Source organism: Nicotiana tabacum, chromosome 20 (genome assembly GCF_000715075.1).
Source record: "Nicotiana tabacum cultivar K326 chromosome 20, ASM71507v2, whole genome shotgun sequence".
Lineage (NCBI taxonomy): Eukaryota > Viridiplantae > Streptophyta > Magnoliopsida > Solanales > Solanaceae > Nicotiana > Nicotiana tabacum.
This window is the reverse complement of record NC_134099.1, coordinates 163,466,471-163,482,397: the sequence shown is the minus strand read 5'-3', so window position 1 is coordinate 163,482,397 and position 15,927 is coordinate 163,466,471. Positions and strand designations below refer to the sequence as shown.

At 35.4% G+C, this 15,927-nt stretch overlaps 1 protein-coding gene across 2 annotated transcripts; it reads left to right on the top strand.

Annotated features, from left to right (window-relative positions):
- Positions 1–6,315: 6,315 nt before the first annotated feature.
- LOC107766680 (uncharacterized) lies at positions 6,316–15,927 on the top strand. Of its 2 annotated transcripts, none has more exons than XM_075241065.1 (14): positions 6,316–6,435; positions 6,532–6,677; positions 11,040–11,088; positions 11,181–11,327; positions 12,049–12,128; positions 12,256–12,325; positions 12,532–12,622; positions 12,949–13,018; positions 13,152–13,247; positions 13,341–13,440; positions 13,534–13,620; positions 13,703–13,794; positions 13,900–14,275; positions 14,906–15,927. In XM_075241065.1, the coding sequence occupies exons 1-13, from the start codon at positions 6,384–6,386 to the stop codon at positions 14,047–14,049; spliced, it is 1,230 nt and encodes a 409-aa protein (XP_075097166.1). In that variant the 5' UTR covers positions 6,316–6,383; the 3' UTR covers positions 14,050–14,275; positions 14,906–15,927. The 2 variants fall into 2 exon arrangements, with proteins under 2 accessions (XP_075097166.1, XP_075097165.1); XM_075241064.1 differs by having other exon boundaries at positions 6,330–6,435; positions 12,253–12,325.

Genomic DNA, 15,927 nt, shown 5'->3' with positions numbered 1-15,927 from the left:
TGTAGGGCCTCAGGTCCTATTTATAGAAAAGGTCCTGGGCCCCAGCTCACCTACCCACCGCGGTCCGCGGTGCTCAAAACCATGAGGCACTGACAAGTTGACCACTGCGGACCGCACAAAATACAATGCGGCCACAGTGGACCACCGCGGACCGGACAAAATGCAATGCGGTTGTGGTGGAAAACTTCAGAGATTCCCTACTTTTATCAAATCACTTTTGCGGTCCACATTGATTTCTTGCCCCCGCACAAAGGCCTTTGCGGCCGCAAAAAATGAATGCGGTCCGCATTGCCAACTTCAAAGAGTGAGCACTTTCCAAATTGTTCCTGCACTGCATCTACACAATCCTACAATATCTCACAACCAGTCAGTCCAAAAATAAATCCTATACTACAATAAAAATCAACGAAATATAATAAGAAAGACACATAGGTTGCCTCCCAAGAAGCGTCTGATTTAACGTCGCGGCACGATGCAAGGTACCATCAAATCACTTACGATGAAGAAGTGCCACAACGTGGCTGTCATCAATCTTGCCCAGGTAGTGCTTGACCCTGTGCTTATTCACTCTGAAAACTTCCCCATTTTTGTTCTTCAAGTCAAGTGAACCAAACGGAGTCACAAACACCACTTCAAAAGGTCCACTCCATTTGACTTAAGCTATCCCGGAAACAGACGTAACCGAGGGTTGAACAAGAGAACCAAATCACCCACTTTGAACTCCTTGCCACGAGCATATTTATCATGAAGGTACTTCATCTTGTCCTTGTACAAGGACGAACTAGAGTAGGCATATAATTGGAATTCATCAAGTTCATTAAGTTGCTCCACACGAAGATTTGTTGCCACATCCCATTCAAGATTCAACTTCCTCAAAGCCCACATGGCCTTGTGCTCCAACTCAACTTGTAGATGGCAAGCTTTCCCAAACACCAACCAATATGGAGACATACCAGTCGGAGTCTTGTAAACAGTCCTATAAGCCCATAGAGCATCATCCAATTTTTTTGACCAATCGGTCCTATTTGCATTGACCGTTTTTGACAATATGCTCTTGATTTCCCTGTTTGAGACTTCAACTTGACCATTCACTTGAGGATGATAAGGAGTAGAAACTTTGTGATTGACACCATACTTTGCAAGCAAAGTGTCAAAAGCTCTATTACAAAAATGAGACTCCCCATTACTTATGATTGCACGAGGAGTGCCAAACCTTGTAAAAATGCTCTTCTTGAGAAACACAACAACACTTCGGGCTTCATGCTTGAATCAATAACTTACCTTGGCATGGATAATGAAAGCCCCCGCTTGAAGCTCTCCAAAAATCGCCCAACCAAAAGAGAATGGAAGAAAATGGGCCAAATCCCCGTTCTTAAAGAACCCATCTGCCTCGCGACATCCCGCACCTGCAGCCATTTGACCGCTTATGCGGTTCCGCAAGTGCAGTAAATATTTCGCTCCTGCAGAGATGCCCCCAGCTGCCCGCTTCTGCTTCTGTGCCTTCCCTTCCGTAGGTGCGGTCTCGCTTCTGCGGCGAGATAATCGCATATGTGGTCTCAATACTGCCCAAAAAAATCGCATCTGCGTCCCTCTTGGCCGCTTTTGTGGCTCCGCACCTACGGCCAAAACCTCACAGGTGCGGTTACACTAGAAGGCAACTGCTTCAGCACTTCTTCCAAGTCCAAACTCGATCCGTTGACCATCTGGAATCCACCCTAGGCCCTCAAGACCTTCGCCAATTATACCAACGCGTCCTAAAATACATTACGAACTTAGTTGAGCCTTCAAATCACATCAAACAATACTAAAACCATGAATCGCACCCCAATTCAAGCTTAATGAACTTTAGAACTTCAAATTTCTACATTCGATGCCGAAACCTATCAAATCACGTCCGATTGACCTCAAATTTTGTACACAAATCACATTCGATATTACAAACATATTCCAACTTTCAAAATTGGAATCCGACCCCGATATTAAAAAGCTCACTCCCGGTCAAACTTCTCAAAAACCTTCAAATTTCTAACTTCCGCCAAATGACCCTGAAATGACCTACGAACTTCTAAATCTACATCTGGATGTGCTCCTAATACTAGAATCACCATACAGAGCTATTCCCAAACTCGAAATCCCAAACGGACATCGATCCGGACATACATCCAAGTCCAAAATCATTATACGAATATGTTGGAACCTTTAAATCGCGATTCCGAGGTCGTTTACTCAAAAATCCAACCTTAGTCAATTCTTACGACTTAAAACTTCTGAAATAAGAGTTTTCTTTCCAAATCAACTCCGCACTTCCCGAAATTCAATTTTGTTCACGCGCACAAGTTATAATATCTGAAGTGAAGCTACTCATGACCTCAAACCGTTGAACAACGCGCTGGAGCTCAAAACGACCAGTCAGGTCATTACACAATCATACATGAATTTGACATGGTGAGACATAGAATTTTTACCACTTCAAGTGTTATAATTTCTCACAAACTCTATTAGATTTACAATCAAAATTTATTGTCTTTACTTGTTTTAAAATCAAATTATAGAATTTTAAGAATTTGAAAGAGAAAAATAAGGTAAAATACTTACCTTAAATCCATAATTTATTCCTGAAGGAAGTTCATGCATCAATTGACAATCGTTACACTCAATATTATGTAAAAGTTGAGCCTCATGCACATATCCCAAAGTCTGGTGACCAAAGCAGATGCTTCTACTCAATTGATTAGAGCCTCGTGCCGATAATGTGTTATAAAACAATAAAAGATGAAGAAAAGTATTACAGAAAAAAGTAGAGAGAGAATTCTTATTGATTTGGGATGAATTACAATGGAATAGAACCCCTCTATTTGTAGGGAGAGTGACTTATCCACAAAGTAACATAAAAATTTCTAGAATCTCTCTAAAATATAGACATTCACCTTAAATACAATTCTATTTATGACAATCCCATTATTTTTCTAACAATCTTATATTATTAGTGCCATTATTACGTAAAATAACATATTCTGAAAAGTAATCATAACGTAGAGTCGTCTTTGTCAGGGAGTATAAATTTGAATTTAGTCAAGTCTTAATACTGTTATCGAACAGTACTGGATGGAAAAAAAGAAGAAGAAGAAAAGTGTCGAGAATATAGGATATAACCTAAGTTCCATCACCATTCACCAATTTACCTTATGGAAGATGTAAAAAAGCCATCACAATTCACCAAAATGCTTAATTTGTGACAAAGATAGATTAATTGTATGTCACGATCAAACCCATTATCAAATTAGCTATTAGCCTATTAGTTCATGACTATCACCTATTTAGTGATAATATCATTTTATCATTGGTTTTAACGATTAATTAATTGTAATACCTCACATTAAAAATAAGGGTACTTAAGTAATTTGTAAAAAGAGGAAAAAACAACAAACTAATAAAACAACAAAAAAAAGAAGAGAAAACACAAGTGGGTTTAACCCATTAGAGATGTAAAAGAGCTTCATGAGAAGCTTTAGTTAGAAAGGATTTTTGAGATTAGGAATTTAAAAGAATTGGAAGAAGTCTCGTACGAAAAAGGGAAAATAAGCCAAAGAGGAGATTTGATGGAAATCTTTTCATCAACAAGATATAAACACTAAAAAATTACTGGTGTATTTTTGTGATAAACTCTGGGTATTACATGTATTCTTTCTCCTTTAGAAACAGAAGCAACTTTATATATATAATTCCACGCATAACTAAGTAAACGTGAGGTTAGATTAGATTCTGAGTTTAAACGAGAAGGTTAAGAGATTGAGAAAAATCCATAATACTTTTCATGAATTACAGAGTATATTATATGAATAGGATAAAATTTATAGATTATGGATTAGTTAAATTTCTCCTAGAATGGGTAAATATAATTTAGCGAATTGATGGCCAAGTATGGAACTTTGAGAGTTGCGTATTCTAAATTGATCATGGATTAGCCTAAACAAGAAACTTAATACTTGATTAATATGATGTCATTATAGATTTATTGAAAGAAGTCCTACGGATTGCTTGAGATGATGCATTTGGTATTTCGACACGAGTATTGTGAATAGTAATCTTGTCACAATTTGTGTTTTCATAACATGCATGGTTTATATATGATTTTGAAAATAAATGTGTTACCGATGCTTTGAAATTGCATATGAGACAAGTCCTTTACTTGATATGGTATCGAACAATTTATTTGAGATATTTCTAAATGTTTTCACTGTTACTAGATATGTTTTACCATTACTCGAGATGTTATAGTTATCTAAAATATTTTTATTACATATGAGACAAGTCCTTTACTTGATATGATATCGAACAATTTATTTGAGATGTTTCTGAATGTTTTCACCGTTACTAGATATGTTTTACCATTACTCGAGATGTTATAGTTATCTAAAATGTTTTTATTGTTATTAGACATATTTTACTGTTATTTGAGATATGATTACCATTACCGAAATGAAATTACATGATTTGATAAGAAATGATATGCCCTTTTTTTTATTTTGAAAATGCTTTCATACGGGTATTTACTATTTACAAGAAAGAGTATTAATGAGAGGAAACTTTGAAGGACCCCGTAGCTATCGGCGGGTTCGTTAAACCTGGTGCACCTTCTATTTACAGATTATCGATTACAATTATAGTCCTCGCTAATGAGAAGGTAGAACTAGCATACAGTTACAGTTTTCCCTCGAGTAGGGATCTACAGTTATATTTGACTTCTTTTATGAAGGGTCCACACATTGATACATATTACATGATCCTTTCTTGGAAATCTCCCAAACATAAAGATTTGATATGGCACAGTATTACCGAGTTTATTACCGATTTGTTAATTGATTTCTATCACAGAAAACACACCGAATAGACTTATTATATTTACCTTTTGAGAAAGGGCATTTTGTTTGATATACTAGCATATTTTTTGACTTGTCCCCAATTAAAAACGATTGTAGTTAAGTGTTATTACTCACAGAGCTAGCGACCCATTCCCCGCTATTTTTTCCCCAAGAGACAATAGGTAAGTCAAATGAATATTTCGAGTGTTAGAGTGTATGAGTTGAAAATTCCTAGTGACTCCCGCATTTATTCGCGTGGGCGATGACTTTTTAATTATTTGTTATATCTCATTTATTTGAAACTCTTAGAGTCGCTCCAAAATCATTTTCATTAGTATCATGTATATTATGTTATTGATATAGACTTGTGACTCTTGTTAGGCTTTCTTGTCGTATTTTTGGAGATGAAATTAATATTGTTGTGATCAAAATACTTCGTTGATGAGGATTATAATCGTTTTGGTGGATATTAGTTGATTCATTCTAAGACAGGTTTATTTTGGATAGTCCTAAAATAGGGAAAACTCTGTCTGATTTTCTGTAAAATATCAATGAGACTTATTTGGGGTACTTACTCCTGAGCGTCGATCATGATCCTAAATTGAATTGTGACATTAATTTTTAAAACGAATACTTTGTGGAATAGGATAACTCGTGCCTAGCATAAGTGGGATTAATTCTAGTTATTTCTTACTTTGCTTTGCTTTTCATTATTCAATTAGCAAACAAAAGAAAAGAAAAACAAAGGGTTTTAAGGTTGAAGAGGTAACTTAGCAAAGAAAGAAAAAAAGGTGTTATTTCTCTATTTGCACAAGATTAGTGAAAAAGCATTTTAGCTCGTTAAATGAGGTAAAGGATAATGTCTACAATTATTCCAATATAGGAATTTCGAGATACATAAAACCAGACGAAAGATATACATAACTAGAATTAATTTTTAGCCTCTAACCCCAATTTATGTGACTAAGATAGGTGGTGTTATTCAAGAAATGATTCACAACGGGAAAAAATAAAGGAGATTCATAATAAAATTGTTACTATGTATATCTGTTATAAAACACGAATGAAAAATATTTATCGTTAATATCTATGTTTTAGTTACGCTAGATATAATATAAATTATCGATCAAGATTATAATGGTGTGATAAGTACTTTTTCTTTCTTAATCAAACTTATATTTAGAGATTAATTATAAGTGTGTAATTGCTTTCGACAGAAAATATTTTATCCTAAAGTGAAACTTTTCTGCACAAAGCCAATGGCTTTCAAAAAGTGTATGGCATCGGGTGTGAAACCAATAAAATGGAATTAACCAAAAAAAAAATACAAAGAGAAGAAACTATACTTCCATAAAATAGAGGGGTTACTAATATTATTTTCGATAAAATGGAGGGGTTAGTAATATTATTTTCAAACAGTTAAAGGGGGTGATCCTGTAATTTCAAAAACTTTGAGATTTTTCAGATAACAAAATGGAGTAATCACAGATTCTAGCCAAAAGGAGCTACTATTGTAACAAGATGATGGCTCTGAGCATCCCTTGCTCTGCTTCACTTGGCACCAAATTGCGAGGTACTCTCTCTATTCCATACTTCTCTGGCTAGTATTATTATTCTCTTTAATTTTTTTTTCCAGTTTTCTTGAATTAATCTGGTTTCTCTATTACAGCTCCGCTTAATTCCAGCAACTACAATGGTCTTGAGAAAGTGAAAAGCATCATAAAGAAAACAGTGATTCCTTGTTTAACTAATTCTCCTGTTGAATCGCTCCAAAAGGGCAATTGGGTCAAGCTCATTTGTGGTGCTAGCTTTGAGGTCTTCACCTAACCCCTCATTTACTCTAAAAGACTTCACCTTTACAGTTTTCTGCACCTGATCTTTCTTTTGATCTTATTTTTACTTCCTCTGTCCCAATTTTAGATGCACAATTTCCTTTTCGGCTTATAAAAAAAAAGGATAACACCTTTCTATATTTAGAAACATTTTAACATTAAACTTTTCCTAAATTTGTAGCCACACGAATGTCTAGGACTTGCCCTCAAGGGTTAGTTGAGGTTGTTGGTGAGTGGTTCCCCACATTTGGGATTGATTCCCTCACCAGCAGCCTCCTTAGTCAGAGACGGATACAAGGTTTAGATTCTATGAGTCCAACTTTTAAGGTTTTAGCATTAAATCCATTATATTTTTAAAATTGTGGGTTCAGACCTATCATTTATTGCAATTTTAATGAATTTTTACACATAAATATATGCTCCGCGTCGAAAGTACTGAGTTCACATAAACCGGTGGCCAAACTCTATATCCGCCCATGTCCTTAGTTAGAGCTTGTTGCACCGGGCTTGCCTTGTGCGGTTTACGTCTCCTATGTGGTTTCTGTGTTATTGCACAGTGAGCAGGTTACTCAATACGCACCCGAATGGTAGAGGCTGCGGGATTCCCTGGAAATGTTCAAAAAAAGAAAATGTCTACGACTTGGTTTAGACGACAGTTTAAAAAAATCTGTCTTTTTTTCTTAAACTATGTGCCTAGTCAAACAATGCCACATAAATTGAGATAAAGGGTGTATGTATAATCAAATTCAACTACCCCAATCCCAGTTTAAATGGCATTATTTCGTTTAAGGATTGACTCAAAATGTTTGATGCTATTTCAGTTTTTATAAATTTCACAACTTAGCAGAGTTCAAATTCATTATACTATTCAAATCTTGAACTTTGATGATATGTTTATCTATCAAACTGATTTCAATCATTATTTTAATAAATGAACCATTAGTTTGTGTTTGAGGGTTCTTTTTGTTGTTGTTGTAGTAGTAGCATTTTAATATTTTTCTACTATCACTGATCCATTTTCTGTTACAATAATCACACACACACACACACACACATATATATATTCCTGATTTAAATATGTCATTAGAAACAGACTACTTAATTATAGAAACAAACGGTAGCTTTGAAGGTTGGGGAGCAGTTTTGAAGGCAAAACCAAATAAATATAGTGATAAGAATACAGAAAAAATATGTGCTTACCAAAGTGGTAATTATAGAGAAAAAGGAAATATGAGTAGTATAGATGCAGAAATATTAGCTGTAATTTACGGATTAAATAGTTTTAAATTATATATATTGAATAAACAAGAAGTAACAATTAGAACTGACTGCGAAGCTATAGTTAAGTTTCACCAAAAGATAAACGCAAAGAATAGTAGTAGCAGAAGATGGTTAAATTTTATTGATACTAGATCAATATATAATTTGGTTTTGAACATATTAAAGGAAAAGATAATAATCTAGCAGATTAGTTAAGTAGGCTTAAAATTACTGTCAATTAATAAAGTATTTTACATGTACAGCATGAGACCAACAGTTCCCAAGACTGAATACAAGGGAAAGGGCATTCAAGCCTCACCCTCAGACAAATACTTGCAGGCAGTATTAGGTAATCTTCATTTTAAGCCACAACGTTTTGCAGAACAAACTAATATGGAAAGGATAAGTTTTGGAAAGCATAATTTAATATTCTTTCCTCCATCAAATATATCATTTAGAGTTTTACCAGAATGTGTCATAGATAGATCTCAAAGATGTTTAATTGATAGTTTATGGATAGCATACAATAAAAAAGACACTAAATATTTTATAGCGGCTCTTAATGCCTTAGGACAGTATTTTACAGACAAAAACCAAGATAAAAGATTTAAATACTATGTAGTTATACATGGTAAGACAAATGGTATTTCTCAGACATGGTTAGAAGTACTAGACTCTATTAAAGATTTAGAAAAACCGCTTTTCAAAGGTTTTAATGACTTCACTGAAGCATTAGACTATGCAAGAGGAATACTAGGACCAAACTACTATATCTCCCCAGCACTCAGACAAAACCCAGAACCCCCCCCCCCCCAATATAACATCCAAAAAGACAACGATAAGATAATATTCTGTGATCATTGCTCATCAATGACAGAAGCCTTCAAACGAATAAACCAGAAGAATGAAATCCTGGCACAGGAAAAAACAAAACTTATGGAGCAAGTGAAGGTACTAGAACAGAGAGTACATGCATTAAGATTTGAATTGACACTATCACAATCCCAAACTCAAGTTATTTCCCAACAAGACACAGAGATGAGCAGTCCAAAACAGAGTTCTCCATCTCAAGAAAAAATGGATAAGAAGGGTGTGCATTCTCCAATGAATGCAACAAAATCTACTGTATCGGATAATGATACAGCTAGTCCGATTCAAACGGTGGCCGGTAAAGACACATCAAATCCGTTTATAGCTGTCACTTTGCCAAAAAGTGAAGATGAAGGTTCATCAAGATGAAGACTACCTAGAACATTAACATAGGGAGAAGCATTAAAAAAAAGGGTATAATTTCTAAAAAGAAAAAAAATGAGAAAATAGAAAACATAATTAAACAAACATTAGAAAATTTCTTTCAAGAAAAAGAAGAACAAGACAAACATATGATTAAAAATCCTAGTCCTAATCCAAGTCCAAAAAGGTCTCAAAGCTCAGGGGAAGATGATAATTACGAAGATGAAAACCACCTAAATTATCAAGATGCTCAAGATTCATACGAAGATGATTTAGGAATGAGTTTTGATTCAATAGCTCTACATAATTTAGACACGTAAAAGGAAGCAAGGTCTCAGTCAAAAGCAATTGAGAGCAGCAAAGACAAAGACAAGCAATAATGCTAGTATCCCACTAGGCGTGCCAATGCGAAAGACAATTAAAGAAAAGAAGACGTGACATAAAGAAGAAAAGAAATAAAGGAAAGAAGATGTGACAAAAGGTAGTGCTAGTGGTGCTACAAGACAAGCTGAATTTTTGAGTGGAAGAAAAAGTTACAAGCACTAAGGGAATCTCTGCTCAAGCCATGTGAAGATGGGGCCCAATGAAGTACCCTACAAGGCGGGACAAGAAAGATTTCTGGAAATGTTTGAAGTCCATTTTTCAAATCCGTTTCAAAAACTTGGCTATAAAAAGGAGAAGAAAGAAATACAAGTCGAAGAAAGAACACTCTCAAGAAAACCATCAAAACACCCTCCTTCATTACCCACCATTCTCCAAACACCTTGTAATATACCTTTATAAAATATTTCCTTATGTATGCCTTAGTAGTTCCTCCTTCAAGCCTATAAAATAAATAAATCCCTACGCTTATGTGTGTTCGTTTTTAATTCCAAAGTCCAGTAAGCTCTTTCGAGTTTCCCGAAAGGGAAATCTCTCTCCTGTAAACATGTAAGTTACTTATTTTTATCTAAATTATGTTTCTAGATATTACCCCTGTTTTTTACAGTTTTATGTTATTTTGTATAACTTTATGTTTATTATTCCTCAATTACTAGTTTGATAATAACCAGACATCACTCTTAGTATATGGTTATCCTCCCAATTTCTTAACAATTTTGATGAATTAACCTGTAAATTCCTAGGAGAAACTGGTTAAGTGAAACCCGAAAATAACCAAGAATGGGTATATATGTGTTTAACCGTGGCCAGGGTGAGGTTAAAGGGAAAAAAAAAAAGTTAAGAATAGATTTATTTCTTTAAAAGGTTGGGAAGAAGAGATGAACAGTAAAGTAAAAAAAAAAGTAAAAGGGGTAATTTCAGTTCATGATTTAGATAATATTGTAACAATACAGGTCTATAGAATAAGAGAGAGAGTACCGAGTAGTATTTTTACAACATAAGAGTTTAATCACAAAAAATATTTTTATTGGTAATGTCTATTAATTGTAATAACTATAGTAATCCAGAAATATTTGCTAGAAGCCTTACCTCAAGTCTAGAAGAGTTTAAATTAGACGTAGAAACCGGATTTTACTCGATAATAGACTTAGCTGTACATTTTATATACCTACAACAAAATAGTAGTATTTGTTCAGATATATATAGAAAACAACTGCATCTGATAATTTTAATATTATCATATCATCAATCTTACCATCTAAGAACAAGATTATAAAATTAAATAAGACCAATCTTAATACCCCATGTATACATATATATAGAGTTAAAGTTCGCATCTTAATCTCCATCTGCAGTCGAATACTGTCATATAAAGTGTAACGGAGCTAGTACAAACTAAGTCTGAAGATTATACAAAATGCATAGACATGTTAAGTTATTTGAGCAATTGTATCTTTATTGGTTTTTGTAGGATTTGGTCGACATCAGGAACCTTTCTCTGGTTTATACTCTTGCTGGAGGTGAAAAAAGAATCATTAACTGTCTCTTTATAGTTTTGGCACTAGTACTTCTTGCATAGGATTGGATTGGTGAGTTTGTGTGTTGATTGTAGTTGATTGCATCGACTGTGCTGCTGAGGCGTCGGTGGTGAATGCTGTAAGCGAAGGAGTAGAAGCAGCCAGAGCCATTGTGCCCATTCGCAGGCCTTGGATAATGATCAGTGTTAATGACGATGAAGATCTTCATTTCCGTAAAGCTGGTAACTCTCCCCACACCCTGATTCCGACCACCATTTGTCTTCTCTGAGACTCAATAATCTTGGTTACCTGATGTAGGGGTAAACATTTCTTGCTTTTGTTTTGTATAAATAGGCTTCTGATTGGGACCCTGCCGTAGACAAAAACCTGCTGTCACCAAAACTCTGATATTTAAGTGGAGAAGGTTAGAGGGGTAGGCCCGTTATCCACCGAGTTTTGAACCATGTGCTACTGACCCTCAAGGTTTCTCGGTTTATTAAAAGATAATAGGCTTCTGATTGGAGTGTATAATCTTCTGAAGCATTAGAAACTGTGAAATGCTAACTTGATTGAGTATATTTTTACTTTGGATATTCTTGTTTTGAAGAACTTGTCGTCCGTATTCAGCCTTCCTAATGTCCTTCTTTTAGTGAGCTTTAAAGTATTTTCCAAAAATTGAACGAAGAACCACCTGAGGAGAAGAATTTAGCTTAAAACTACTCTAGTTTAGTAAACAGAGTAGCTTATAATGCAAGTTCGTTTTCAATTGAGTCTATTATTTGTCAATCTCATAAAATGTGAAGACAGCAACCCTTTATGTACAAAAATGAATGGTACTGAGAAAATTAGCTCAAAGACCTGAGGTTGTATTTTTACCATGAAGGATTACTCATAGATCACCGGAAGTATTCCAAAATAAGACGATTGAATTTGATACTCCTGTTTCGTATGATATTGTGGCAGAATTTGATCCGGATGATTGCCCTCAGGATTGCACAAGACCTTGTGAGAAAGTCTGTCCTGCTAGTGCAATATTGCAAAAGGTTCTTTCCATTTCCAATTCCCTTGATTTTATCTATCATACACTTAACCTTGTTGCCATCCCCTGTTATATTCATTTTAAAGTTTATTCATGTTCATTTCTAATCGTTACATCTGTAACTATAGCAGGGCGGAGTTTTGGCTGAGCGCTGTTACGGTTGTGGTCGTTGCCTTCCGGTTTGTCCTTATGACAAAATAAGTGAGTTCCATTAATCTGGTCATTCTCTCCATCCCCCCCCCCTCCAAAAAAAAAAAAAAAACCAACAAAAATCTATTTCTCTCTGTCACCATGGTTTTTGCGTGCTGCTGCTCACTATTTTCACCATTACCTCTGTTCCCTTTAATTTTAGCATTGTTGTTTGTACGTGCCCATTGCATTCATGAAAAATTATTTTGTTGATTTAGGAGCTATTACATATGTGAGAGATGTTACTGCTACAGCTGAACTTCTTGAAAGGGATGATGTTGATGCCATAGAAATTCATACCAGTGGAAGGTTAGCATAAAAATATTTTGGTTAATATATTCCCCGAAATCATTCAAGTTTGACTTTCACTACTTATTCTATTGAAGCACAAACTTAACCCGTAGAATAGGTTACTCAAGATATATTGTTGTAAATTGTAATACACTCTGACTTTTGTTTTCTAAATTCTTTAACAACAAAATCACAAATAAAATGTAGACGTGGTTCTATTTCGTAAGTTTTTAAGGATAAAAGTTCTACTTCCATGGTTTTCAAGAGTCGAGGTCACATTATCAAAGCGGCATCATTTTGTAGCTAGCAATTGTATCTTATCTGCATTCTCATTTTTGGAATAGGGTGCCTGCAGTATTTAGAGAACTCTGGACTGGGTTGGGGAACTCAACTGCAAATCTGAAGCTCGTGGCAGTATGTGAAGCTGTTATTCGTTTTCTGATCTCTGATGGCTAAATTAAATAATATCATCTAGTAAGTTTAAAAAAAAATTATTCCATTTCAAAAAAGTAAGTTAATAATTTGTTTTTATCTTGGTTTCCTGTAGGTTAGCTTTCCAGACTTGAGAGATTCAACCATATCGGCGATGGAAGCTATGTACTCCGTAATGGAAACCAACATACAATGCTTAAACTTATGGCAGGTGCAGATCATGCGTCCTATTGCTATACTGATTTAGAAGCTAGGACTCTCCAAAGATATTTCTCACAATTTCCAATTATTATCATGATTGAAGTTGGATGGTCGACCTATGAGTGGAGATATTGGGCGAGGTGCCACGAGAGATGCAATTGCTTTTGCACAAAAATTGGCCTCTGCTGAAAACAAGCCTAAAGGTATCCGCTAATTCGTTTGCTACTGCTTGCAACAACTCATTGTTGCTATAAAATACTCGCTGGTGCAACTTGAAGATTCTTCCTACGCCATAGGTTTCCTTCAACTGGCGGGAGGTACAAATGCTCACACTATAGAGGGTTTGAAAAAGGAGAGATTATTCCAAACAACAACCATGCATGGTATTAACTCCACACCTCACTTTATTAAGTTCATGTTCCTCATAACACTGAAATTTTTATATCAATTTGCACATTTCTTCAGAGGCTTCAGATTATGAGAAAATTCCCTCGAGTTCCTTACATTCACCAAATGCTTTGATCGCTGGTGTGGCCTTTGGTGGCTATGCACGAAAGGTTGGTCTCTTATTGCCAATCATGTAAATTATTGTAGTCTATCGAATCAACTGCATAGGGTAAATACTTGGCAGTATCATAATTTTGTCTTCTTATTCTCTTCAGATAGTTGGTAGGGTTTTGAATTCAGTGCAAAACCATCATGGACTTGCTCATGTCGAAGATTTCCCCGAGCTACTTCTGCAGGCCATTATTGAATCACTTGCTCTGGTTGGAACTGTTAAATGTTACAACATCCAGAAGCAGATCACTTAGATTGTATTTGAGGTTGATACATCAGAAGAAATTAAAACAATGAGGTTTTGGGAAGACCTGGCCCAAGATTAAAATTTATGGTCTTTGGTACAGAAAAAGTCAAAGGTCAAAATCAAAAGATGACGGTGGTATAGCTCAGACAGAATATAGAAACAAATACCAGAGTGGAGAAGGATCAGTTCCTATACATGATCATAGGGGAGGGCTTCGAAACTTTGACTTAACGGTGTGCTCTTTAACCTTGAGTTCTTCACTTTACTCATTATCTACTTTGGTAGATCTATAGCCGAATAAATCTAGGTTCCAGCAATACTTTTAAATGTTATGAAGTGCTTTATTAAATTAGCTTGCTTAGCTGAATGTTATATTTGACCTCCCTTACAAACAACCATTGTAGATATATCATTAAATTCATTTTACTTTTCAGTCATGAAATGGTATACAGTATTAGCCAACTATGTCTATTTTCTAGTGTTGAAATGCTATCCCATGCAAAAATCGCCACTGTTTTCAGCTGGCTGGTTGTGCTACAACTAAAAACGGTCATCATAAGGACCTAGTCATGCCATGAGATCTTTAAAACTTCTGATGTTTATTTATCATGCCAATATTGTTCTTCTCGATACACAATCTTATATGGATATAAAATGACATGAAACCATGCACTTGCTTGAACTGTATAGCATTCTTTTGGAATCTTATTGGCATTAGAAATATCTGCTCTGTTCGTATTCTTGTTAACCTAACATTTCTATAACTTAATTTTCTATATTCATTATCTTTTTGTAAATTGTTTTCCTCTTTATTTGTATTTTCTGTGTCTAATATTTGGCTCATGTGGTCATGTCCTTATCAGGAAATTCTTGACACCAGGCGAAGGCGGCAAATGCATCTGTATAGCTCACAGATTACTTTGGACTCTAGCCTCCAATGTTTAGTTAACAAAGTGCAGTTTTGGCAAACCCAAAGGGATTATTTGGTGACTGACTAGTGACTCATGACCAGCAATTGATTGGAAGTATCCACCCCCAGCTCTAACATGTGTATCAGCAATTGCCACTTTCTTAGTAGATACAATTAAAGTCATCTATCTGCTGAGATGTGAGAATAGGAGAAGTTATTCCAAGAAAAGTTTAGCCTTTTGAGATGAGAGAGTTGGAAGAGGCTGCTATTGGAATCAATCGGCCCCTGTAAGCAGGCTACAACTAAGGTCAAGTTCAATCATGTGGCCTGACATTTCATCGCAGTTCACTCCTTCCCATAGGCAGCAATCCGTGCTCATATTCCATGATAATGTTTTTGGATAAGATTTCTTACCATATTAACCACAAATACTAGACGACCATGCTCTTTTCTGATTAGATTTCTTCGTCCGTGCCTCAACTGTGCCCCAAATATCAAAGCATTTACCTACTAAAATTCAACAAAACGCTTATTGTAGGTCCCTCATCTAGTATTTGTCATTACAATAGTTAGAATCTTATCCAAAATAACTTCATGGAATATGAGCGCAGCTTACTGCCTATAGGATAGAATGAAATGTGATGAGATGTCGGGCCAAGTGATTGAACTAGACCGTAATTGCAGCCTGCCAACGGGGATGATTGATTCCAATAGCACCCTCATCCAACTCTCTCATCTCGAAAGGCTAAACATTTCTTGGAATAACTACTCCAATTCTGACACAACCTTCAATGTGTATCAGCAAATAGAGCTTGTAAAAGAGTATGTTATTTAGCCAGTGCTTAGATTCATTTATGGTCTACTATTGTATCAAAGCAAGAGATGTCCTCAGTCTCTCCCTGCTGCAAACTATGTTCTTTGTAATCCAAGCACAGAACTTTTCCTCAAAATATTTTGCCAAAAGGTTTTCTAAAA

Excerpts from the sequence above, each read along its gene's own strand:
- LOC107766680 (XM_075241064.1), top strand. The coding sequence starts at position 6,384 with ATGATGGCTCTGAGCATCCCTTGCTCTGCTTCACTTGGCACCAAATTG. Across the intron at positions 11,328-12,048 it reads TCTTCATTTCCGTAAAGCTG|AATTTGATCCGGATGATTGC; the intron begins GTAACTCTCCCC and ends ATATTGTGGCAG. Across the intron at positions 12,129-12,252 it reads CTAGTGCAATATTGCAAAAG|CAGGGCGGAGTTTTGGCTGA; the intron begins GTTCTTTCCATT and ends CTGTAACTATAG.